General features: G+C 37.3%; 2 protein-coding genes across 8 annotated transcripts in view; both read right to left on the bottom strand.

Annotated features, from left to right (window-relative positions):
• On the bottom strand, window positions 1-26,018 carry SPDL1 (spindle apparatus coiled-coil protein 1). Of its 7 annotated transcripts, none has more exons than XM_032629259.1 (12): window positions 25,885-26,018; window positions 21,314-21,489; window positions 19,356-19,532; window positions 14,727-14,921; window positions 13,740-13,889; window positions 13,542-13,640; window positions 13,355-13,465; window positions 11,241-11,381; window positions 6,212-6,315; window positions 5,436-5,623; window positions 3,164-3,503; window positions 1-690 (listed from the first exon to the last, which is right to left on the bottom strand). In XM_032629259.1, exons 2-12 carry the CDS (start codon window positions 21,470-21,472, stop codon window positions 543-545), a joined length of 1,812 nt encoding a protein of 603 aa, XP_032485150.1. In that variant the 5' UTR covers window positions 21,473-21,489; window positions 25,885-26,018; the 3' UTR covers window positions 1-542. The 7 variants fall into 7 exon arrangements, with proteins under 7 accessions (XP_032485150.1, XP_032485149.1, XP_032485151.1 ...); XM_032629258.1 differs by having other exon boundaries at window positions 2-690; window positions 25,873-26,015; XM_032629260.1 differs by lacking the exon at window positions 14,727-14,921 and having other exon boundaries at window positions 3-690; window positions 25,873-25,981.
• The window catches only part of LOC116751001 (dipeptidase 2-like), a 67,093-nt gene continuing 64,627 nt past the window's right edge, over window positions 25,518-27,983 (bottom strand). The window contains 1 exon segment of the mRNA XM_032626495.1: window positions 25,518-25,697. Coding sequence (XP_032482386.1) covers window positions 25,518-25,697 — 180 coding nt within the window.

A 27,983-nucleotide genomic window follows, 5' to 3' on the forward strand; every position in this document is an offset into this window, starting at 1 on the left:
TAAATTATAGCAGTTTTATTTTAAATTTCAAAATTATTTTTTTCATGTAATTGAGACAAAATTTAAATCATGTATACGAATACAAAGATGAACATATGTGCTTTACACGCTGACAAAATCTAGTTACAATATAATATATATTTTTAAACCAAGTTTTCTATTTTCACAATACAGTGAAAAACTACATTCATAAAAATGTACATAGGAAAATATCATAGTTAATGTGCTCTCTTTTCAAATATATATGGCTCTGAAGGTACTTTAAAAATCTATATACAATGTAACCAATAAATTTGTAATAACACTTTCCTTCAGCTAATGGTTTATTCACTGTGACTCATAGTTCATCACTTAGGGAACTCTCCTGGTTAGAATCACAACCACATTTTGAATGTTTGGTCAAAGGAGCATGAAAACGCCAGTTCCTGGCACAATGAGTAGAAGGAAATAAGCTACAAGATGGTATACTTCAGATGAAGACAATCTTAACTAACCTCCAGAGCAGTCTTTTGGGCAAGTGGTACCTTACTCTTATTAAGTCTTTACTGCTGAGGGCACTGGGTCTCTGGAGTTGATTTGGAGGACACGTATACAATAGGGTGTGATTTCTTACAGGTTGCCTTTTCCAATTTGCTTGCAGTTTCTTTCCCTTCTTTAACTTCTGTTTGAAGCCTTGATTCAGCAGCTAACCTACAGGCATTAAAGCATCCACTCTGAATTCAAATGTGGTTAGGAAAAATTAAAGAAGAAACAATCCACCAGTATAATGGACCTCTTAATGAGACATGGTGTTTTTTTTTTTTTTAGGTATATAAGGAGAAAAATTATAGTTGACTTCAATACCATTAAAAAAACTAAGTCACTGCTGCACTAAAAGAACCTTTTTATATCAATAGACTTAATGTTTCAAATGTCTAAAGAAATGTCTTTAAGGTTGAATAAAAAGCCATGGCAAAGCCTAAATTAAAGAATTAAAATATAATGAGGGTGCCTATCATGATAAACACAACTAAAAAAAAGATTTTAATGCTAGAGCAGTATTTTAATGTTAACATGACTTACAAAAGGCAAACGCCAGATAAAAATTAACAAGGAATCCTGGGCTGCATGAATAGACGTCTATTTATCTCATTAAAACTCAAATTGAATTTCAACTAGCAAAATAATAATTTAAGAAAAAAAAGTGAAGAGATATTTTAAAGTGCCTATAAGGATATTTTATAACAAGAGCATCAATTAAATTTATAAAGCATGCAATAGTGAAGTTCCCAATAAAAGCCGTATTTATTATTGCAATATTACCATAGGATTGTGTGTCTAAGTTAATCATGCAGAGAGCAAAAGGTTGGAAACATCTAAAGGTAGCAGATGAACTCACACACACACAAAAAAACAAATGTTTTGTTATTTTATTTGTTTTTGTTTAGCAAGACAAAAAATTCCAACGTGCTACTTGAGTCAAACAAGTAGCTAAATACATTTGCTTAAATAATTGTTATCAAGCAAAAAAAGGCAGAAAAAGAAATGAAGACAACGTAGATAGTAAGGTTTGCACTGATCAATTCTGGAAATTCACCTCCAGGAATATAAAATGGTCAAAACACATATACACAGTGAATCACATATATACAAGCATAACCTGTTGAATTCACTTCAGAACTACTCGAAACCATGTGTGTATCAGATATCATTCATTTAAAGCTGCTTCTTCCTTGAGAATATTAAGCTTTGATTTTATGTGACTTATGGGTTATAATGTGACTACATAAAATTTCAAGAAATGGAGTATTACTCCTATTATTAATTCTAATAACTGCAATATTGTTGAAGTGCTTTCTTTGTTGAATACTGTTTAGTAGCACGGAAGACTTGAAAACAAATCAGATAAAACATACTAGAAAGCCCTTTTACATAAGGTGGGCTATGTCTTACTATTTCAATTCGAATGCATACTAGTAAAATGTCTTATTCTGTACCCCTCCATCAAAGACTGACCCTGGGAGTACCTTAAAGATCTCCTTTCATAGCAGACAATCCAAGCTAACTATTTTCACATCAATATGCTTAATTTTTAGAATGTCTATTTATTTTAATTACATTTATCATTCCACTGCATAAAGACATCCTTCATCTTTTATCATCTTTTTTTACCTTCTCCATTTTCCACATTCACTTCTTTTTTGCCCATTCTTGGTCCTGCCACACACACCAAGAACGTGTTCCTTTTTTTTTTTTTTTTGCGGTACGCGGGCCTCTCACTGTTGTGGCCTCTCCCGTTGCGGAGCACAGGCTCCGGACGCGCAGGCTCAGCGGCCATGACTCACGGGCCCAGCCGCTTCGCGGCACGTGGGATCTTCCCGGACCGGGGCACGAACCCCTGTCGCCTGCATCGGCAGGCAGACTCTCAACCACTGAGCCACCAGGGAGGCCCAAGAACGTGTTTCTTATACCACCCTAACCTCAGCCACTGTACCTACCTTTTCCTTCCACTCACTTTCTCTTACCTTCTGCCTTCTATTATTTTAATTTTTTTTTAAAGGATAAGGTCCTTAAAACATTAATTCCTACAGACACACATGTCTGACACTTCCTCTTTTAGTCACAAACTCAATTATGCAGAAACTAGAGGCTTTGAAGTTTGGGTGTAAATTGAAAATGAATTACCTTTGATATTTTAAAATGTCAGAATAGGTATTAAAGCACATTCTTGAAGGCTTAGGATAAACAATTTCAAAAGCCATAAAACATTTCACCTAACAGTTTTTTGGAAGGCTGAAATTTCTTAGACTAATGGAAAGCCCTTTTAGGAGATAAGTTAATTTTTTTTCACGGCAACTCTTGAATCAGGAAAAAAATAAAACTGTACATTTATTCAAACCAACAAAACATTCAAAGAGGTACTAGACTGGGGTATTTCTGCCTCATGACATAGAAAAATGTTACTTTTTAAAACAATTCCCTTATTCAGGAGTCCTTTTCCCCTGTAATCATTTTAGTCTTTCCTAAAGTTTTAGAAAATCGGAAGGTAGGCAGATGAAATTGGGGAATTATACTGCATGCAATACTAAGAAAATAGATAAAGAAACAGATAGTGCAGTTCATGCAGCGATAGAGAAGAGATGGAGAAGGCTGCTCACTGCCTTGAAGGAAAGAGGACACTGACCTGGGAGAGTTAGGGGTGTTTCCACTTCTTTCACTTAAGGCTTCCGACTCAGCTGGAACTCCTATAAGTTTCACACATTTCTTTTCCTTCCTTGGCTGAGTACCCACGGACAGATTTTTGTAAGGAGACAGAATGACTCCTGATGTGCTTACAGAAACTGTCTTTTCCAACTGCAAGTTATCTTCTAAATTGTTAGGACAGGACTGTACCTCCTCTTTCTGAGGTGGTAATCTATAAACTTCTTCCTCAACAGCACTGGTGGTACATACATCGTTAGGGGTGGTTATATCCACTGGAAGTACCTCACGCCTCTTTTTGAGTACAGGCACTTCAATTTTCTCTGAGAAAAAAACCAATTAAAAATAGACCTAGTCAATAAATCAAACACACAGTCAACATAAGGTAGCACTAGTTATAAATGTATTTTTTTCCTTTCCTTCTTTTCCACTTCCATTCCTTTAAAACCCATTCATCTCCTTACTGAAATACATTGTCTTTAATCCTTTCTTTTTCATGGATTCCATTAACTATACCTTTTCAAGGTTATCTGGCTATAAATTTTTCCTTAGGATCTCAATATATTTGACTCTCTAGGAATGAACACTTAAATGTTCTCTTCTAGGGTTATGATAAAAGTTGCATGGGGCTTCATAAGATCTCACCATGGAAATCAGGAAGGATATAGTGGCGAAGAGTCAAGGAATCCAGGTACTAATCCTAGTGCTAACAATACTCTGCAGCTGGGTGACCTTGGGAAAGTCCTTAACCTCTCTGAGCTTTGTATTCTTTCTTTTTTTAAACCTTGAATAATAATAGTCATCATTTATTGAGCAACTGCTAAGTGTAAAGCACCGTGTTAATGTGCTATATGCATTCACGTTTAATCTAAGGCGTGAGCTTTGTTTTCTTTACCTGTAAAATGGGGATTAAAAGTACCCACTGAGTGAAGACTCAATACTGTGTCTTATAAGGATTAACATAACATCATTCCATCCCTTATGCGGGTCCATATACACAGTCACAGAATTAACTGTTCTAATACCTTTTCTGTACCCCCATACCAATGTGTCTTTCATTTTCAAAATCAAAATATTGGTGAGGTTGGAGAAACCATGGTTGAATGTGGGGCTGGTGTTCCTGTTGGTATCACCATTGTTTTTAAATCAGTATTTTCCCTTTCTCTAGCACTGCTCCTTTGAAATCCACACCATCTAGATTCATTATACTTCCTCCTGCTTGCTGTATTCAGTTCACAGCAGACCTTTGAAATTTGAAACGGATAATTCTTAATCAGGACAGGCTATTAATCAGGGAAGGGAGAAAGGATGAGAGAAAAAGCTTTTTTAAACTATAAAGAATCCTTATTATTGCTGACAACCTCCTCACTATTGTTGAGAATCACTTCAGTCACTGAAATAATAATGAAGAGAAAGTTGTAGGCATGTGAACAGCATAGGGGCTGAAAAATCTATAACCTAAAACATGTAACAGAACTTTTTTTTTGGTCTAAGAACCATCACGTTCTTAGACTCTTCTATTCTGGGCCTTTTATTTTTTAATTTACATAATGTAAAATCACTTTTTTAAATGTATCATCTGCAGAGCCTATATGCTTAGGCTATTTCCTATCTCAGTGATTACACTTGATAGTTGTCCTCTAATATCCGTCCTGCTATTCCTTAATAGAATCCCAAAGATTTAGTTGGGAACACGGACCCTGAGAATCAAGGCTGAATTTCTCCGCTATTCCTATAGGCAGGTAAGGCCATGTAACTAAATTCTGCTCAAGGAGATATATGTCGATGAACAGTGCAGAAGAAGCCTAGATCCTCACACTGATCAGTCTTAGAATGCCCCCTCCAGACTTTTATCAGGGAGAGGAATAAATACCTATCTTGTTTAAGTCTCCATTATTTTAAGTTTTCTATAAACATTAGTATTAACTAATATAGCTCTCAAACATCAGTTGCCTCAACGAAACTGAACTCTTTGGTATTACATAAGATGCTGCAATCTTAAATGGAAAAGTCTCAAAGGTCAAGGTTCTACTATACAGATATCCAAAAAGAATACCCATTATATTCATGCACACCTAGTACCCAGGTTCTTTGACTTTTCCTACACATTTTGTAGCAATAAATTTATTAAATACAGATACATAGCCACAAATTAGTTTGTAATATGATGTGCATAAAGCTGTAGCAAGGAAAAAAATGATATGATCTCTCAGAGCTTCTCGTGATATAAAAGACAAAATATGAGACATACATACCTTCAGGTTCATACTTCAGTTTTAACTCATCTAGTTTAGCTCTCAGCTTCATATTTTCACTTTGGGAAAGCTGGAGGCACCTTTCATTCAAAAAAAGTTTTCGCTCAATATCCAGAGCCCGCTGGCTCTCAAATAATGCTTTCATTCGCTGGATGGACAATTCACCTTTAGTGCTTTCATTCTCTTTGCTATATTAATAAAAAAAAAAAGAGAACCAAGGAATATTAAAATAACACAATAAGCAAGTGTAATAGTTACTACAAATTATTTACTATATTATATATTTGAACTCTTAGTAAAATATATTTCCCTGGGTTTTTAGTAACAAAGAAACAATAAGCAAAATAAGCTTTAACAATAGCAGTTTCAAATTAGAAAAACAATCTCATTTCAAAGGAAATGAACAAAGGGGGGCCTATTTTCCACATTTACGCATGTGTAAATAAACTCCTTTAAGTTTTAAGTTACATGATATGTATTCTTCAAAAATTTAGACCATAAGAACATTTTCTACTTTAAAGGTCTTTTTTACTTACTAATCTGAAGAGCTTTATGAAAAACATAAAGAACTAAAAACATTTCATTATTCACTGAAGGTATTTTTCTTCAATAACCAGCACTAATTATATCTTGAATAAATCTCATTTGCTGCACAGAGGTATTTCTGTTGCCATTCCTTTCTGGAATTTTCTTCTGGCGATTTAAAAACGAAACTATAACCACTTATTATAAGCAAGTCAAAAGAGTCTCTGTCTTCCCAAGCCCCCAACACTTACTTTAAGTTTTCAAGCTTTATTTGAAGTAAATCTGTGTAATAGGTGTCATCTTCCAGAGCAACAGAGTTGGCTGAAGGCTTAGATTCCATACTTTCATATAAACTCTAAAGAAAACAATACTTATTACTTAAAATGAGTAACAAATTAGGTTAGCATAGGTTTATTAATAATAGTATCAGCTACCACTTATTGAATGCTTATCATATGGAAGACACTGTGCTAAGCACTATCCACTTAACTCATTTACCTTCTGAAGTAGGTACAAGAATGAGCATTCCTCTCCTACAGATGAGGGAACTGGCTCACAATGCTACAGGCAAGTAAACTGAGAAGACAGAATCTGAGCGCAGATCTGTCTCCAAAGCCTATGGTTCTAAGTACACCTGTATCCTCCCTCTGGTTTCTCTCTTCTGGCTTTTAAAATGGAAGAAACAAATACAGGGTTTAGTTCTGGCCTTTATGACAAAGCCATAAATTACAAAAATATAAAAAAGAGTGGAGATCCTTACAGTTATTTTTGGTGCCCCCTCTTCTGAGATTCTGATGGAATCTCTGTACAATTTCTCTAGGGGAAAAAAAAATGTAAATCTGCTTAAAAACGTGTAAACAATTTCAGAGATTGCAGGTAAAAGCCCCTAATTTAAAGCTGTAATTGTCAAAGTATAGTGCAGAGTCCACTAGTGAGCCACATACACCTGCCAGGAGATGTTTTGCAAATTTAACCAAAATTGCAGTCCTTTCAACAGTTCTTACAAGAGAAAGAAAGTTATATAAACTTAAAATTTTATGATACACTAACGCCTACAATTTAGAATGCCTAAAAGGTTATTAATGTTTACAAAATTTGTCATTTGTAAACTTTAATTAATTCTTTAGTGAGAAGATATCTGTGCTCCCTAAGTTAATTTATAAATTCAACGCAGTCCTAATAAAAATGCCAACAAATTTTTTTTGGAGCTAGACAAGATGTTCATAGGGAAAAACAAACATGAAAGAATAGCCAGGAAAAATGCTGAGAAAGAAAAGCTATGGTGGGAGAACAGCCTTACCAGACAAAACATACTATAAAACCTCTAAAATTAAAAGCATGAGTTTGATGTGCAGAGAAGTAGGCCAGTGGAATAGAATGGAAAATCCAGAAATAGACTCAAGCATAAATGGAAATTTGATATATGGTATAGGTGTCATATTAAATCACTGCCACAGGAACTTCCCTGGTGGCACAATGGTTAAGAATCTGCCTGCCAATGCAGGTGACATAGGTTTGATCCCTGGTCCGGGAAGATCCCACATGCTGTGGAGCAACTAAGCCCACGTGCCACAACGACTTAGCCTGTGTTCTAGACCCCGCGAGCCACTAATGAACCTGCGTGCCCTAGATCCCATGCACTGTAAATACTGAGCCCACTCGCCACAGCTACTGAAGCCTGCGAGCTCTAGGGCCCATGTGCTGCAACTACTGAGTCCACGTGCTACAACTACTGAAGCCCGCATGCCTAGAGCCCATGCTCTGCAACAAGAGAAGCCACAATGAGAAGCCTGCACACTGCAGCGAAGAGTAGCCCCCGCTCGCCGCAACTAGAGAAAGCCCGCGCGCAGCAATGAAGACCCAATGCAGCCAGGAAATAAATAAATAAAGTAAATAAATAAATAAATCACTGCCACCAAGACTGACTTCTTAATAAATGATGCTGGGACAACTGGCTAGTTATTTGGAAAAGATAAAACTCGACTTATATCTCACACTATACATGAGAATAAAATTCAGTAGAGATCAGATCTCTAAATGTAAAAAGTGAAACTGTACAAATACTACAAGAAAACGTGTTAAGTCCTCTATGCACACAGGCAAATAAATACACCCATAAAACAATGATATGCACTATGATACATTATTGCCAGCAGGAATCTAAATTGGTACAAGCCACGTGGAAGAGTTTGAGAACATCTAACAAAACTATGTATTAATTTACTTTTTACCCAGCAATTGCACGGTAGGAATTATCCCTGATGATACATCTACAACAATAAGGAAATGCAAATATATGCAAAATGTACTTTGTAGCACTGTATATATAGCACTGTATATAATTGCAAAATAATGGAAATAATCTAAATACCCAGAAACAGGAGAATGTATGAGAATCCATACAATGGAATTCTTTGTTGCTGTTAATAAGAATTAGGAAGTCTCTCTAAACTGAGATGAAGTGATTTCCAGGTTAAAGTTAAATGAAAAAAAGGAAAGTATAAAAGACTATCTGTGTTATGCTACATTTTGTCCAAAAAAAAAGGGAGAAAATAAAGCCTATATAAAGCTGCTCTTTTTGCAAAAAGAAACAGCATGAGTAAATCAGAAACAAATGGAATTGGCTACCTAAAGGGGTGGGGTGGAAACAGCATAGGAGGGATGGGGAGACAGATATGTCTCTGAGTGTATCTTCTTTATAGTTCTTTTAGAACCTTGTTAATGTTTCACATGGAAAAAAGTATATACATAAATTCAACAAGGATGGATGGAGGGCAACAAAACAAAATAGAAACAGAAACAAACAAACCTAACTGTATTTCAGATGCATAACACACTCATATCAAAGAGGAGTAAGGGAGGAGGGGAAAAAAAAAACCCCAAGTTAACTTTTGAACACAGTATTTTGACTATATACCCTCAGGCTAAAAACAAAAAGAACTACAAACAAATCCTGAACTTCAGTGAGTAGGGTAATTCCGAAACTATCAATATATGTATTCTAAGAATGAGTAAATAAGCAAATATATTGAGGACAATAACCGCCAGGTTTTTCACTGGTGGATAAAATGGGGTAGGCAATGAAGCCTGTGGTATCAGATTCAAACTGGAGTTCTTAAGTATGAAATCAAGGTTTTCTTATGTGTATATATATATAAATACATATACTCACACAAACCTATTCACACAAAACATTCATAAATATGCATATAACACATACATAAATACACTAAATATACACACACAGACTTCTAGTTCTGTCTGCTAAAAGGGTCTAGAAGTGATGACATTCCAGTAGCAATAAGCACATCTAGTGCCCAGTTCTTGGTTTCTAAGTGCCACTGTCCACTTAAAGGAACCGGCGCTCCTTGCAGAAATGCTGATTCCAAGGCTGGGGCAGGTGAGCTAGGAATATCTTGTTGTGCCAGAGTAAGGAAGTATTCCTGCTGGCCAAATCTGGGCGATCAGAGTAAATAAAGAAGTTACAGACTACAATCCACAGGATAAAATAAGAATTCATGAGGCTATATGATATAAATAAATAAATAAGCAAGGAGGAAAGTTCTTTTCAATCCCTTTATTATTCTTCTAACTAATAAATGTAGAAGGAATGATGAAATTATCATTTGGCAATCATCACAGAACCTGTTTCAGGCAAGAATCATCAATGGATGTTCAAGTATAAGGAAAAACAGATATATACTTGGTCTAAGTAACTCCCCCCAAGATATTTATTAATTACAAAGGGAAGAATCTTAACCGTACACTGGAGAAACCTGGCAGGCATAACCACAACCAATCAAGGTTAATATAACCAGTTATGGTACAAACAGACATTGTGTGCCACCTGATGTACACATTGAGAAGGGTATAATAATACTCCTGTAGTTTTCCATCAAAAATACATAGCCTGAATCTAATTATATCACACACCCGCTGAAATGAGAGAAAATCTACAAAGCAAACGGCTGTACTCTTCAAAAATGTCAAGGTCATATAAGTTAAAGAAAGCCTACAGAATTGTTCCAGGCTAAGGGAGACTAAAGAGACTTGGCAATTAAAGACAACATATGGGGCTTCCCTGGTGACGCAGTGGTTGAGAGTCGGCTTGCCGATGCAGGGGACACGGGTTCGTGCCCCGGTCTGGGAAGACCCACATGCCGTGGAGCGGCTGGGCCCGTGAGCCATGGCCCATGAGCCATGCCGCTGAGCCTGCGCGTCTGGAGCCTGTGCTCCGCAACGGGAGAGACCACGACAGCGAGAGGCCCGCGTACCACAAAAAAAAAAAAAAAAAGACAATGATCACGGATTGGACCCTAGAAAAGAAAGCATTTGGGTATTTTTGTTTTCCAAGAAGGACATTAGTGGTAATTGGTAAAATGTAAAAGGCAACTTAGCTAAAACTACATATCAATGTTAGCTTCCTGATTTTGATCATTGTATCAATGCTACGGTTATATAAAAGGATAAGCTTCAACACTGAGGTAAAACATAAGGGTTACAGGGTATCTGGTTTGCAACTTACTCTCAAATGTTTAAGATAAAAATGTACATACATGGAGAGAGAGAAAATAAAAAAGCAGATGTGGTCAAATTGATAATTGGGGAATCTGGGTAAAGGGTGTATAGAAATAATTTCATGACTTTTCTGGGACTTTGAATTTATTTCAAAAAATTTTAAATAGCGTATTAAAGACCTCTATGAATTCCAGTTGCCACATAATATTGGACAATGTGACAAAAGTATTACTATGCATCCATTAAAAAACAGAGGTGGAGAGCACCGAAGAAGAATCAATTACTGGTAACACTCAACAGGAGGAACAAATCTCACTGACATAATGTTGAGTGGAAGACAGAAGCAAAAGAGTATGTAATGAATGATTCCATTTATACGAAGTTCAAGAGTATCTGTACACGTAAAGCTGATACAAAGTTAGAAGGTGGGAGGACTCACTTGAAAGGGACATGACAGTGCTGCTCTGGAGCGCTGGAAGTATTCTATATCGTGAGCTGGGGAGTAATTATAAGGGGGTACATGTATGTAAAACTCATTTAGTTGTACACTAAAGATATGGGCACTCTGAGTATAACTGAGTTACAATTTACAACAGCAACAGATATGAAAAGCATAAAGAAACTAGAAGAAAACATTAAATATTGGTAAATCTCAACGGAAATTATACGTTAATTACATAATAAAGAAACTCGTTCAAGTTAGAAGTATTAAGATACTCAAACCAAAATTTGGCTGTGTTTTTTAAAGGTGTTTATACATACCTTAAATTTCTCCAGATTCCTAATTTCACCTAAGAGATGTTTAATTTCCCCATTCTTCTGCTCCAGCATGGCAAGTAACCGTTCCTGCTGTTCAAATTCAGCTTGAGACCCTTTCATTTGTAGCAATGTGGCGATTTGTAACTAGAAAAAAAAAAACCCCTCCTCCCATAAAAATTGAGTGGGGGAGAGGAAGAGTCTGATAACCATATTTTCGATACAGTTCATATTTTGTACTATATTACTTTGACCTCATTTTGGAAGCTAAACTAATTAGCTATTTCTAGTCTAACACTAGACTAGAAAAATTTGAAAACATTTTATACCAATAATCTAGTTAGACATAACTCTTTAGTACTTATTTAGACTACCTATGAGTGATATTTGAAGTCCATAACAATTATTTGTACTTCTGTGAAACATAATTGAGCTGCATGGCTGTGGTCTGGAAGCACATCACTTACGCAGTAAATGAGCCTGGCCAAATGCTGTGCTGTACTCATCATATGCACTCTCATTAAGGGTCTGAAGCAGTTTCTCAAAAATTTTGATTAACTTCAGTAGTATTAAGGGGGGGGAAATTATTAAGCTACTCACATTCACAAATGTTCGATTCACAAAGCACAAGGATGGAAAGCAAAGGTAAAAGGCCATCTAAGGATACTGAAGCAACCTTTAATACAAGTATAAATTTATTCTGTAAGAGCAGCAATCAACTTACCTTATTATGACTCCACCTAAACTTGGAGTTACACAGCAATCAGAAGGAAATTAACTAAAATCTAAACCTAGCAATCCTTTCTGCCTTTGGAAATTTCTGGAGTTCTTAAAAAATGTCAATTAATTTAAATACATTTTTGAGTAAAGCGAGCAATGATACGAAGTTTTAGCTATGGTTACAAGTAAGAGAGAAAGGTGAGTTTTAACATTTTTAAGCATCCACTCTTTGCTCCTGCTTCAAACTGGAGGCTAGACACATTTAGCCTCAGAAGATTCAGAATGCTACCTGTGTCTAAAGACAGTCTGGGGTATCACGGGAACATTCAGAGATTAATAACAGTAGCCCAACAAATACAAAAAGAAAACAAAGAGCAAATATGAGAAAATTTACAAAGAGACAATTCCCAGATAGGGGAGAGCCTCAGTAAACCAGATGGCACAGTTAAAATCCTTAGAAATAAAAGCCACAACTATTGTTTAAGTTGGCACTTCATTTAACTCCAGGACAACTCTAAGAGTCAAGTTGTATCATCTCTATTTTACAGATGAGGTGACTGATGCTCTGCAAAATAAAAATACTTGCTCAAGGTCACACAACTAACAAGTGACAGACTAGGATTCAATCCCAAGGTCATCTAATGCCAAAGTTTAATCATTGACCTTTCCTATTTCTTTGGTGAATCTCATCATCCTGAAAAAGAGGCGGGAAGCCTTACAGACTTCTAGTTACCACCTCAGGAGAGTTAGGCACAACAGATCAGGGATCAGGAATCTAAGGATTGGTACAATACTGGAATCTTTCTAACTTCAGCATGTTTTTCTGTTACCAGCTGTTTGACTGAAATGACGCCCAACAAACCCTTAAAATCAGAAGGGCTTATATGCTTGACTTGAGAAACTACAAGGAAAGGAAATTCAAATTTCAGTCTATAACTAAGCCTTTGTGGGAGAATTGAAGATTTGTGAGAGAGCTAGTTTTAGCTGAAGTAGGAACCTTAGGGCTACCCTCAGAAAGAAACTAGGCCAACAGTAGGAAAGAAAAACTTTTTAATACTTGTTTTTTCCCACTCTACAAAGAAAGAGCTAATGGCAAGGCTAGTGAGAAACAATTAAAAGCTCAATTTCTCTGGCAAGGCTAGTGAGTAACAATTAAAAACTCAATCAATCAATGGATGCTAAAAATACCACTACTAACTCTACACAGAATTAATTTTTTAAAATAAAATACAAAAGGGATCTTCCATTCAATTAAAAAGTTTTTTCTAAAATCATGCAGTTCTAGAAATAATTATGTAAGTATATTCCTTGAAGGAAAAGATGCTTTCTTTGATATATTTGTACATGTAATGCTGATTCAAAATAGGTTTAATAAATCTTTGATCATAATAATTCTGTACCTTCATTCTCTGCATCTGTTCTCTATTAAATGCATTTTGCTTCTTTAGTGACTGATACTTGACTTTCATGCTGATAAGCTGACGTTCCATTGCTGCCCTTCGATCTTCCACCTAGAAAATATTAACATGTTTAATTATGCTTTTATTAAGTGAAATGCCAATTTAATCAATGGAATATTTTAAGTACCTCTGAAAACAAAGAGTTGCCTTTACTGTTAGGGTCCAAGGCTTGCTGGAGTGCCTGGTCTAGCTGCACCTGAAGATCTTGATTTGCTACACGAGCTTTCTAAATTCAAAAGAAAACAATTTAGCTAATAGAGATTAGATTAGCAAGAAAACAATTTATTATAAATTGGAAAAGATGATGTTACTGTAATCACAACACCTCTAAGGCATTATAGTAAGAAACTGCTTCTTTCTCTCGCTCTTCTTTTTCTTCTTTAAGCCGGTCTACCTGGCGCATTAAATTAGTATTAAGAAGTTCTAGTTGTTCTTGTCTGTACTGTAGTTCGTTCACTTCTTCTTTGAGGGTGGTCTATTCAACAGGAATGGAAAAAGAAGAAACTCTCTTGAATAATCCTTCATTTAGCAGCTGTTCAGTTTATCTATCAGCAGTGGTTCACACCCAAAACTAAAACTAAGACATAGTCAAAGGTTATAAGGTACATAATAAAATTTTTAAAAAATTATACTCATATACATATCAACTTCCATGCTACCAACTTTTTATATTGGGCTTTTATGACACAAACTAGGATCAGGATAAATGTCTAAATTCTTCCAGAAGTTTTATTAATCTAAAAGTAAAGTCTGCCTTACATAATCACGTAACCTAAAGCTTTACTTTATTTGAAGTAATCCATCTAAAAATCCTGTAAGGCTGCCCTGGTGGCACAGTGGTTAAGAATCCACCTGCCAATGCAGGGGACAGGGGTTCGAGCCCTGGTCCGGGAAGATCCCACATGCCACGGAGCAACTAAACCTGTGCGCCACAGCTACTGAGCCTGCGCGCTAGAGCCCGCGAGCCACAACTACCGAGCCCGTGAGCCACAACTACTGAAGCCCACGTGCCTAGAGCCTGCAACAAGAGAAGCCACCGCAATGAGAAGCCTGTGCACCTCAAAAAACAGTAGAGAACTAGAGAAAGCCCACACGCACCAACAAAGATCCAATGCAGCCAAAAATTTTAAAAATTTATTTTAAAAAATTAAAAAAATAAAAATTCTGTAAAACATTTTTTAATTAGTTAGATCAAAGTTAGGCCAAAAAATATTTCAGCCTTAAAACTAGCTCATAAGGATTATTACAAAAACATGAAAAATATACAAGGGAAAAAAAGAAAACTCCAGAATACACATGCCATAAAAATTACCTTCATACTTTCCATTTCAGTTAGCTCAATTTGAAGAGCCAGCATCTCTGAAGAGATGCTTTCATGTACACGTTCAGACATTATTCTCATTTCCTCTGATTTGCAAGAAAGGAGTTCCTTCTGATGATCCACTTTGTGCTTCAGCTGCTTTTCACTAAGCCTAGCTTCATCTAATTCGGCTTTCAGTTTTTCTAACTAAGGTAAAAAAAAAATCACAATCTATAAATCAAAAGGTAGTGAAGGTCATCAGAACATACAATTGCAATACAAATTGTTCTGGTATCTGCAGTATAACTATTTTGGAAGGTAGTCAAGCTGAACAAGACTATTTAACTCCTTTTCCCAAAATGTCACATAGTTCCAAATCTTGGAACACTAAGAATACAGGCATACCCTGTCTTATTGCATTTTGCTTAATTGCACTTCCCAGATATTGCTTTTTTTTTTTTTTTTTTTTTAAACAAATGGAAGGTTTGTGGCAACCCTGAGCCAAGCCGAGTCTACCAAGCGATTTTTCCAACAGCATTTGCTCACTTCCTGTCTTTGTGCCTTATTTTGGAAATTCTCATAATCTTTCCAACTTTTTCATTACTATTATATTTGTTATGGTGATCAGTGATCTTTGATGTTATTATTGTAATTATTTTGGGGCACCACAAACCACACTCATATAAGAGGGTGAACTTAATCGATAAATGTTGTGTGTGCCCTGACTGCTCTACCGAATGAATGGTCATTCCTACCTCTCTCCCTCTCCTAGGGCCTCCCTATTCGAGACACAACTCAAACTTAGGCCAATTACTAACCTTAACAATGGCCTCTCAGTGTTCATATCTCTCACTTTAAATCAAAAGCTAGAAATGATTATGCTTAGTGAGGAAGGCATGTCAAAAGCTGAGACAGGCCGAAAGCTAGGCCTCCTGCACCAAACAGTTAGCCAAGCTGTGAGTGCAAAGGAAAAGTTCTTCAAGGAAGTTAAAAGTGCTACTCCAGTGGACACACAAATGATAAGGAAGCTAAAGAGTCTAACTGCTGATATGGAGAAAATTTCAGACGTCTAGATAGATGAAAACAGCCACAACATTCCCTTAAGCCAAAGCCTAATCCAAACTCTCCTCAATTCTATGATGGCTGAGAGAGGGGAGAAAGCTTCAGAAGAAAATTTTGAAGCCAACAGAAGGTGGTTCATGAAGTATAAGGAAACAGGCTGTCTCCGTAACATAAAAAAAAAAGTGCAAGGTGAAGCAGGAAGTGCTGATTTAGAAGCTGCAGCAAGTTATCCAGAAGATCTAGCTAAGATAATCACTGAAAGTGGCTACACCAAACAATAGATTTTCAATGTAGAAAAAACAGCCTTCCAGTGGAAGAAGATGTCATCCAGAACTTCCATAGCTCGAGAGGAAAAGTCAGTGCCTGGCTTCAAAGGACAGGCTGACTCTCTTGCTAGGGGCTAATGCAGCTGGTGACTTTAAGTTGAAGCCAATGCTCACTGACCATTCTGAAAATCCTAGGCACCTTAAGAATTATATTAAATCTACTCTGTCTGTGCTCTATAAATGGAACAATAAAGCCTGGCTGACAGCACATATGTTTACAACATGGTTTACTGAATATGTTAAGTCTACTGTTGAGACTTACTGCTCAGAAAAAAGATTCCTTTCAAAATAGTACCGCTCACTGAAAATCCACCTGGTCACCCAAGCAAGATGTACAACGAGATTCATATTGTTTTCATGCCTGGTAACACACACCCGTTCTGCAGCCTATGGATCAAGGAGTAATTTCGACTCTCAATTCTTATTACTTAAATACATTTTATAAGACTATAGCTATCTAAGATAGTGATTCCTCTGATGGATCTGGGCAAAGTCAATTGAAAACTTTCTGGAAAGGATTCACCATTCTAGATACCATTAAGAACATTTGTGATTCATGGGAAGAGGTCAACATATCAAAATTAAGAACTTGTAAGAAGTTAAATCCAACCCTCATGGATGACTTTGAGGGGTTCGAGACTTCCGTGAAGGAGTAACTGCAGATATAGTGGAAATAACAAGAGAACTAGAATTAGAAGTGGAACCTGAAGATGTGACTGAATTGCGGCAATCTCATGATAAAATGTTAATGGATGAGGAGTTGCTTCTTATGGATGAGCAAAGAAAGTGGTTTCTTGAGATGGAATCTGCTCTTGGTGAAGATGCTGTGAAGATTGTTGAAATGACAACAAATGATACAGAATATAACATAAACTTAGTTGATAAAGTAGCGGCAGGGTTTGAGACAACTGACTCCAATTTTTAAAGAAGTTCTAGTGCGGATAAAATGCTAGCAAACGGCATTGATGCTATAGAGAAATCGCTCATGAAAGGAAGAGTCAACTGATGCAGCAAACTTCATTGTTGTCTTATTTTAAGAAATTGCCTCAGCTACCAGAATCTTCAACAACCACCACCCTGATCAGTCAGCAGCCATCAACGTGGAGGCAACACCCTCCACCAGAAAAAGATTATGACTCACTGAAGTCTCAGATGGTTAGCATTCTTAAGCATAAAATATTTTAAAATTAAGGTATATACATTGTTGTTTTTAGACCGAATGCTATCGCACACTTCAATAGACTACTTTGGAAACTAAAAAATTCATGTGACTTACTTTACTGTGATATTCACTTTTTTGTGGTGGTCTGGAACTGACTCTGAAGTATCTCTGAGGTATGCCTGTTTAAAGGGAACGAACTTATAGCAGAAGGGTGAAGCTTTAGGGTCAGGCCTAGATTTAACCTGTCTCACTTACATTCCTCAAATGTAAAACTGTTAAGTGATTGTACCTACCATCACTGCGTTACTGTGAGGCTCTCAACTGAGATTGGGTGGGTAAAACATGTGGCACCACACTTAACACTCACTGAATGGCTTGTTATCAATAAAAAGCTTTTGCTTGATGTCCAGGGTTATCATTATCATCTATATTGAATTATCTTCAATAGGGTCTCAACATTCTTAGAATATATCCTGGTATTTGTTTTCTATTTAAAAAATAAGTGGCTTCTAGCATAATTTCTTTTCCCTTTTCTATTTTCATCATGTGAAATAAAAATTTCAGCTGATTGATCTATGTTGAAATGTGGACATTCTTCTGAAAAACATCACTGAATGATGTTTGATGAGACTTATTGTATGATGAGATGATTGGGGTTTCCTATTTGGCCAAGGCTAGGCATCTTTTAACAGACAGTGACATGCCTTGTTTTATAAGCATATAAATAATCCATACAAGTAATCAGAGTAGGTCTGGATTCCTGGCCACTTTGGCTGCCGTGTGAAGAATAAGTGGTATGACAGCAATGATGGAAGCAGGCTGCCTGGATAGTAGGGGAGAGACGATGGTGATCTGGACTGCAGTGTTATAGCAGAGATGGGTATTTCATAGCTCAAGTTCTGAGAACTTGTTGATGGATTAAATATGAGACATAAGTGAAAGAAAGATAGCAAATAAAGCTCCAAATTATTGGCACAAGTAATTTGAGAACATCAATAAGACTGAAAATATTTTTTGAATTATTTAGTCTTTACTCCACCAAAAAGCCATCTCTATAACTGGCTTTACTTCAGACTCTGAATATTTCCTACATTACTCTTTTTTGTTTAGGTAATGAAAATTACTGCTAAGCTGAAAATAATATCCAGGAAAAAAAAAAAGCATCATTAACAGTTATTGGTGTCTTAACTCAGAGAAGCTTCAGAGAAGCTGAATTATTATTTGTCAGAGTGGTATGCAAGATGATTCTAAGTATTACATGAAAACATATTTTGATAGTTATCTTTGACTGCATATTAGGACAAAACATAACCAGCTCAAATATATTTCATTGATACCATTACTTAAAATGAGAAAACATTTAAAAAGGGAGTCAATTTAATGAGAATTAATTAACAGTATAGGTGGTACAGGTATATATAAACATCTTAAAAGACGGTACATGAAAAAAAAAAAGATGGTACATGAAACACAGTGAAACAGGCTTTGATATCAGACAGCCTCAGTGCAAATTTTGACTGCTAATTTCTCACTCTATAATCTTATCCAACTTTACTCAATCTGTTTAAACACTGGTTTTCTCATCTGTTATATGGAGATAATAATGGTACCTCCCTTATGGAATTGTGTAAGAAGTGGATCATATGTATTAGCTTATCTTCAATAAACAAACTATAAAGTATCAACTCTAATGTACATTAATTTACCAAAAATTATTGGCTTCTTTTGTGGAATTATAAAGTGTACCACTAGTTGCAGTGAAGGTTAGGGAACTAGTCTTTCTGAAAAGGGACTAGCATACTAAGCGCTCTAAGCAAGGAGACTATGCTGACCACTAAGCTAAAACTCCCTAACAAGTACTCAGTTGCTAAAATTAAATAATCCTATTTAATTAATAGAATGTTATTTATACAAGTCTCTTAGGTGAACTATTGTTTCTCAGTGTTCCCACTCCTAATATGAAAATGATGGAGCCCTTAATCTCAGCTGTTTTGCACAGATGTTACTAAGAAAATCTTCTATCACCTAAAGTTTACAAATGGTTGCATAAGCATGAAATATTTTTGTTCTAAAATACAGAGATATCCAAACCTTATTTTTTAGTTCATTCACTTCCTGCCCATGGCTTCTGCTCAGCTGTTCTTCTAATTTCTCCAGGTGCATTTTTTGTTGTTGTTTAATAGCTTCACATTCAGAGCTCAAACTTTCTAACATTCGACTCTTGAGCTCAACTTCTCTCTGAAGAGAATATTTTTCTTGTTCATAATTCTGAAAACAGATTCAATTATAATTCAATTACATAAAAATAACTTAAAGCCATCACACATAAGCAGTTTTCACCTTCAGCTGAATCATTCCTGTTTCACACATTTGCTGCTTTCTAAGTAACAACCACATGTTAAATCTGAAATAACTGTAGGTCGTATTAATGTTAACCCTAGAGGTATTTTGAGACTATATTAACGTTCGTGCTAGGGATATGGTAACTGCTTCTATGTCCTGCCAACGAAGTAAAAAGTGCTCTAAGGCTGTCAATGAGTCAAGTTCTCTCTGCTAGGGAAAAAAAAAATAATTAATAGCATTTAAGTTTTCCTAGTGAGAATTATTTGGTTTGATAATAATATGCTCTACTTGTAGCTCTGAGTAAAATGAAGAAAGAGTGGACAAGGTATAAACAGAAATACTGAATTAGCTCTCACTTTCAGAATGTAGTCATCTGAAACATGTTCATAAATGTTCATAACACCACTCAGATGAATACAATGCTAAGACAAAAGTAGTATTTAAGAGAGCTTTTGCTTACGGTCAAGGAAGTTTAAAGATAAAAAGGGCATTAGTACAAACTTCTTCAACAAGCTTTAAAAAATAACATACATAAAATTAGATTTAATACGAGAACATTTTTAAAAAGGGTTGCCATTAGTTTTTTTTTCCTGATATATTTAAACTTTGAGATCAAAGTTTAAATACAATACTGAGCATTTATTAAATAAAACTGACTTATTCATTCTTTCAATAAATGTATGCCAAATATTAGGGATACAGCCGTGAACAAGACAGACAAAATTCCCTCTCATGTCATGTCTCTCATGACAGTGGGGAATGAACCACTCAGATGGAGGCAACAGCTCCTGTAAGGCCCATAAGGCAGGACTAGTATAGCTAAGAACAAAGGAAAGTAGTTTGAGATGAGGTCAAAGGTTGAAAGAGGTCAGATCACATGGGGATCTACAAATCCAGGTAAGGAGCTTGGATTTTGTTGTAAATAAAACTGGAAGCTGCTCTTTGCTTTCAGCAGGGCTGTGACATGATCTTTTGTATATTCTTCAATGACCACTTGGCTGATGTGTGAAGAATGAATGGTGTGAATGGCAAATGCAGGAAGCAGGCAACCTAGTCAAAAGGCTACAGTAGTAATCTAAGGGAGAGATGACGGTGGTCTGAACTAGAGTGGCAGTGGTACAGATATTTTGTAGGTCAAGTTCTTAGAGCTTACTAATGGATTAAATACTAGAAATAAGGGACAGAAAGATATTGAGTAAAACTCCTAGATTTCTGGCTCAAGTAACTGGATGAACGTTATTACATTTACTAAGTAAGGTAAAGAATTTTGCAAGAGCATGTTTGGTTAGTGGGCAGGGAATTAACTATTCTGTTTATGTTAAGTCTGAGATGCCCATTAGTGGGCAATTGAATACAAAAATCTAAACTTTAGGGGAGAACTAAGGACTTGGTGTAACAATCATGGGGCATTTAGATGTTATCAAAAACTATGAAACAAGTGAGGTCACCTAGGAAGAGTGCAGACAAAGCAAAGTCTAAAATTCAGTATGTAGTAAAGAGAGTGAAAATAACTTATTTTTCAAACTCAGAACACACTGAGTCAGAAAAAAATATTAGAAATTCATTTAGTTCATCTCCCTTTAATGGGGATGGGTGGGAACTAGGCCTAAAGTCCTCAGAAAATAAAAATAATATTAATAATTGCTGGACAACACAGATCTTCAGTAGCTAAGCACATCTTTGTAAACAGGAATATAGTGTCCTACCTCAGTCATGGTCATCATTTCATTACGACATTTATCCAATTGATTCTGCAATTCGTTCTGGCTTTCCACTAGCTGTAAACCATACTGTGCAGCTTTTAGTCGCTCTTCTTCAACTTCTTTGAGCTTGCATCGAAGATCTGCTATTATATCTGCCTCCATGATTTTTTTCCTGTCTACTGTAAACAGAGGAAATAAAGGTACTTAAGCTTAAACAAAAAACTCCATATCAATAAGATATGTGTGTGTATGTATATATTCAATACCACTGCCATATAAAAACACAGCATTTTCTTCCTGACTTTTAAATGGTCAAATTTGCATTCTTGTTCTAAGAGCCAGGTCTGACTATTTTGTTACCCGATTTGAGACCAAATCAAAAAAAAGATGAATACATTTAATTTTGCTTCTAAGGAATGCAGTATCAGGAAACCATTCAGTTATTGTGTGCTAAGCTTCCTTAAATGCTAAGGTAGGATGGTTTCATAATTATATCACTATACAAGTAACCAAGTTAAGACAACAATAAAAGAAGTCAAGAAACTTTATAGTAGCATAACTGCTACTTAAAATATAAAAAGATGCCTTTGAATAAGATTCATAAGGTAAGGACTAGCATGTCCACAATTTTTCACAACAGTGTTAACTTCCTGAACACATTAAATGTGCTTTATTGAAAACAGACTCACTAGCATTTTCCTAGTTATTCATAAGAAAGCACGCAAAACAGACACCATGTTCAGAGTAATTAAAGAACAATCTCACTCTAGATTTTCAAGCAAAGACTTAAACATTATATATAGAAACATTCCACTTTAACTGAACCTCACTCAACATCCTTTCCAAATTGGTTCCAGGCTCTTAGGCCAGGCTTAAAATCAGCTTTGCCTTCAAAGAGCAACAAGCCATTATTAAGTTATTCTCCCATGTCTCCAGTCAATGTAGTCATTTCCTTCAACACATACTTATTGAATGCCTATGTGCCGAGCTCCATTATGGGCACTTCAGATACATCAAGTGGTCAAGCGGACCCCAAAAAAGGCTCTGCTTTCATAAAACTTACCCTCCAGTAGGAGAAGACAAGCAATAATAATATAATAACTAAATGCACTAGAAAGTGGAAATGGAAAAAAAAAATAAAACAGGGTAAGTAAGCTTGGAAGAGGTGGGTGTATCCTAACTAGGATAAAATTTAAAATGTGTTGAATGGGGAGCCCCTCAAGTGACTTCCGAGCAAAGCCTTGCAGAGGATAAGAGAATTAGCCATGTACTATTTAGGGAAATCATGTTCCAAGTAGAGGTGTAGCACTACAGTTGAAGGAAGTCCAAAGAATGAACAAGATAGAGTATACATAGGTCAGAGGAGATAACAGAGGAGAATATGGAGATCAGGCCATTGTAAATAAAGGCTTTAGCGTCTATGCTGGGTGAAATGGGGCATCACTGCAAAGTCTGGAGTAGAGATATGATACATTTAAAAGGATCATTTTGGCTGATACGCTGAATAGTTTGGAGGGAAGCAAGTTGGAAGCAGAAAGATCAGGTGGGATGACCGCTCACTCCAGAGTGGCTGCCACAGGAGGTGATGAGAAATGGTCAGATCTAGCATATATTTTGAAGGGAAAGCCAACGTGATTTTCTGACAAATGGAAATGTGGGATGTGTGAAAGAGAATTTTAAAATGCCTCCAAAGCTTCTGGCTGAGCAACTAGTAGAATAGATTTGCCGATAGCTGAGGCATCAAAAACTGTGGGTAAAGACTCTTTGGGAGAGAAAATAAGAGGTTTAAGTTTTAAAACATGAAATGTGTCAAGTAAGCAATGGCTATAAAAGTAGGAGAAGGGTATGGGCTGGAGATATAAATTTGGGAGTTATTAGCATAAATACATGAGCTTTGTTATCACCAAAGTATGAGCATAATTAAACAGAAGAGGACAAAGGTTGGAGCCCTGTTATGAGGTGGGAAAGAAGACCGCAAAGTATACTCAAGCATGACCAGTGAGGTGGGAGGAAAATGAAGAGCATGTGTTGTCCTAGAAGTCAATAAACAAAAATGTATTAAGGAGGCAGAAGGTCAACTGCACCAAAAGCTAAGTTAAATAAGGTGAGAACTGGCCAATGGATTTGAATTAATGGAGGTCAATTAGGAGATGACCCTAACAGTAGTTTTGATGGGGAGATGTGGGCCTGATTGGAGTGAATTGCAAAGAATGGTAGGAGAATAGTAGACAGCAAGCATAGTTTTGCTGCAAAGAAGAGCAGATAAATGGAGCAGTAGCTAGAGAGAAAGTAAGATCAAGTTTTTGGGTTATTTTTTTAAGACAAAAAACTTTTTAAGAAAAAATAATTTAAAAAAAATTTTTAAGGGCTTCCCTGGTGGTGCAGAGGTTGAGAGTCCACCTGCCGATGCAGGGGACGCGGGTTCGTGCCCCAGTCCGGGAAGATCCCACATGCCACGGAGCGGCTGGGCCCGTGAGCCATGGCCGCTGAGCCTGTGCGTCCGGAGCCTGTGCTCCGCAACGGGAGAGGCCACAACAGTGAGAGGCCCGTGTACCACAAAAAAATTTAAGAAAAAAGTAACAGCATGCTTGTATGACACGGGATAGATCCAGGAGAGAAGGAAAACTAACAATATAGAAACATGGAGAACTACTGGAGTGATGAATGTGCAGGGTCTGATTTTTGGACAGGAACATAAATGTTTCATCTAAAGTAAAGGAAAGCATATGGGTATACAGATAAGCAGGTAGATATAGTGTCGGGAGTCTGCCTAAGTGCCCTTCTAATGTCTTCAATTTATCAGTAAATTAGGAAGCAAAATCTTTGAGAATGAAGATGAAGGAAGAAATACAGGATTTTAGAAGCAGGGGAAAAAAAAAGGTATCCTATGTTATCCAGGGCTGCCTGTCGCTGCTCTAAAATGCAAGAACTTTCCAAAGCGTGTACATGATGGGGCCAGCCACTAACTGTTGCACTAATTGTTAATAATAATTTATATTTGCTAAGGATTTACCATTTGCCAGGCAGAGTGCTTCAGATGCATTATCACATTTAATTCTCTTAATGGACCTGAGCTAAGTACTACTGTCATCAATATTTACCAAAGAAAAAACGGAGCTAGCCTCAAGACATCCCAACCAGCAATGTCCAAGGCAGCCAAAAAATTAGCTCTCATTCATTCCAAAGATTTGCTGGAATTCCTATTTTGTGTCAGGTACTGTGCTATTGCTGAGGATACAATGTGATCCCCAAACTAGACAATATCCCCGCCTTCCTGAATCTTACAGTCTATTAGTGGAAAGGCATTAAATCAAATAACTGATATGTAAAGTTACAAGCATGATAAGTGCAAGAGGGAGAGGTATATGGTGCTGAGCCTATAACAAAGGGCAGCTGTCTTAATCTGGGTAGTGGGGTGAGGACAGGGTCAGGGGGAATATGGACAAGAAAGATTTCCCTGAGGAAGTGACTTTTCAACAGATGTAATGAATGTGTAAGAATTAACCTATCAATCTGCAGAGAAAGGTAGCCAGGGTTGAATAACAAGCACAGCAAATATGTGCCAGACATTGTGCTCGGTACTTTGCAAACATTATCTTAATCCTCTCAACAACTATATGAAATAAAAGGCTTTCACCCCAATTTTACATATGTACAAACTGAGGCACAGAAACGTCAAGTAACTTACCCAGGGTTATCAGGTAGTAAGTGGCTAAATGAGATGGGAACAGGATCTAGTTCCATAGCCTGGTGCTCCTAACCACTTTTCTGTTCTGCCTCTCAGAAACGTAGCATATACAAAGCATTTAGGAGACAGGGAGCTCAGGGAATCAGGCTGCTTGAGTTCTTACCCCACTTTCACTACTCAATGGCTGCATCAACTGGGACAACTTACCCAATGTCTTGTTTTGTCATCCGTAAAACAAGGACAATAACATCTACCTAACGGGTTTTTTTTTTTAGAAGATTAAACCAACAAATGAGTAAAAAGCAACTAGGACAAAATCCAACACGTAACTGTATGAGGCAGCGCTGTCCAGTAGAAATATAATGCGAACAAGACATGTCGATTTTTAATTTTCTAGGTGCCACATTTTAAAAAAAAGTAAATACTGGTGAAACTCAGTTTAACAATACGCTATTTAACCCAACACATCCAAAAGATGATCATTTCAACATTTAGTCATTATAAAGATTATTAATGAGGTTACTTTTTGGTGTAGTCTTCGGATTGCCAAATGGGGCTATTGGCTGTCGTACTGGACAGCGCAGATCTAGTGTTTGTTATCCTCCGGAGGCCCAGGCAGCGGACCCGGCTTTCCGTATCTACGCAGAATCCTCGGGAGCGTCGAAGCGGCCCAACGGAATATTGAGACCGGCTCGGAACCTGGTTTTTATAAGAACTGAGTTCCGCCGAAGAAGCTGTTCCAGCTGAAAGCCTGGGCGGAGACCCAGGCCCCCAGTTTCCTTAGGCCCTGCTCTCCCCTCCCCAGTAGTCCTCTCCATGCCGCTCCCCAGCTTCCCTCTTCACACGCACTTCCATCCAGGTACCTTGCCCCTACCTCTCTCCTCACCCCTTCCCCTGCTCCTGCAGCTCGCCGCGCTCAGATTCTCGACGTTAACTCCACCGCACCGCAGAGACACCGGCCCATTCACTCGGCAAGCTCTCGGTTAAGCGCCAGGGCTTTTTGAATGTAGTTCCCGCGAGAACTCACATGTCTCGCGAGACTTTACGCCCTGGCGGCGCGTAAAGGCAAAAAAGGGAGGAAGGTCCAAGACTGCCACGCCCTACCTACAGCGACTGCGCAGGTGCAAGTAGAGCGCCTTGGGCTTGGCGCAGACGTGGTTCTGTGGCTCGTCAGTCTCATTCAGGGTTGGTCCTCTAGGTGTTTGTTTGTTTTTGTAACGACAGTAGCTTCTGGAGGGACAGTGTTACTAGAAGGCGAGGCGGTGGGGGAATTCCATAGTGTGCTGGCCTAACAGCGCGTTAGCCAATGTGCGTTCTGAAAGCTCTGCCCTGTGACCTCCAGGAATTTAAATCAGTGTGACAGTGCTGAAAAATGTTATAGACAGAATCACAGTTAACGCTTATAGGACAGAATGACAGTTATTATAATGGCCTTAAACACCTGAACCTTCACCACGCGCGAGTACAGGCTAAATTTTACACGGATTATCTCATTTAAGCCCGCCAACAGCCTTATGAGGTAGGTATTATTGTCTTTTTCTGCAACGGAAAACAAAGCCCCCAGAAGAAAGATATCTTGGCCAAGTGGTAGAACCAGAATTTGAACTAATGCAGTCTGCTGCTGAAGTCCACGCTCTTGCGTGTGTCTTTAAATAATGATTTTATATTTTGTAAACCTGATGCCTATTCATTATTCAAAATTCTAGGCAGTAAGAAATAATAATAGCCAACATTTAGTGAGCACTTCTGAGTCCTAGCAGCTGTCGTATGGATCATGTTGTGCTTTTGAGGCCATCTTTTCTTGCCTACTTGGAGATTTGGCCATAGGTGCTCTGTTTTTCACATCAGTTTTTTCTTCCCTTTGAACAAATAAACATGCTATAATGACTTCCATCTCAAAAAATAACACTAACCTCCCTTGACCTCAATCAGCTACCACATCATTTATTTGCTTCCCTTGATAACAAAATTCCTGAAAAACAAAAAAATTTAGGCTCATTATTTCATTTTCTTACTTTTTATTCTAACTTTTTTCCCCACTTCAGGTTTTGGTCCCATCACTCCAGTGAATGGCTCTTCTCAACGTCACCAGTGAGTTCTATCTTGCAAAATCCGTTATTCAGTCCTCATTTCTCTTAACAATTGATAGAGTTGATAGTTCTCCTTGCGTCTCCTTAGGTCTTGGGATGCCACACCCTCCCGGCTTTTCTCTTCTTAATTTCTTTTGCAGACTTCTATTTCTAACTGAGGTAGGCCATACTAAATAAAGGATTGTTCTGGGTTTGAAGACTGAAAACAATGATGTCTTCATGTTGTTCACAGTGTACCCTAGCAGGTGCATTTGGGATCTGAATGAGTCAGATGTTCCTTCATTTGTCGCCACTCCCATGTTCTTGAATAAATGAAACCTGATTTTCCCTTTCATTTGACAAAGATTCTTCAACTCAGGAGTCAGGAAGATACCTATTCTAGCTTAGGCCAATCATGACTGGGCCGAAATTAGGTAATCTATAATGTATCTGAACTTCATTTTTCTCCTTTGTTACATGAGAATGTAAACCTACATTTCACTGATGTTTCTTTCATATCTAATATTTTTAAAATATTTAAAACTTGTAGCTGAGTGACCACAGTGTGCTAGGCATAACGCAAAGAATTCAGAAGGTGGTAATTGCCACTTGACTCTGGAAGATGCTCACAGCGTAGTAGGGGATTAAATAAAAGCAAATATAAATAACCACAGGGATGTGTATAAATGTCACGTGAATGGTATATACCCTACACTAAAGGAGATGTGTGATGGGAGAGGTCAGGTTTGTCATGGTGTTTCTTTAACGTTCCACAGTGCAGGAGGCACTTGAGCAGGGCCTTGAAGGTGGCTGAGCTAAGCAAGGAGGAACACACTCAAGGGGAGGGGACAGTATTAGTAAAATCATAGAAGCTACCCGTTTCAAAATTAAAGTCAGTCTTTAGGAACTGTCTGGA

Source organism: Phocoena sinus, chromosome 3 (genome assembly GCF_008692025.1).
Source record: "Phocoena sinus isolate mPhoSin1 chromosome 3, mPhoSin1.pri, whole genome shotgun sequence".
Lineage (NCBI taxonomy): Eukaryota > Metazoa > Chordata > Mammalia > Artiodactyla > Phocoenidae > Phocoena > Phocoena sinus.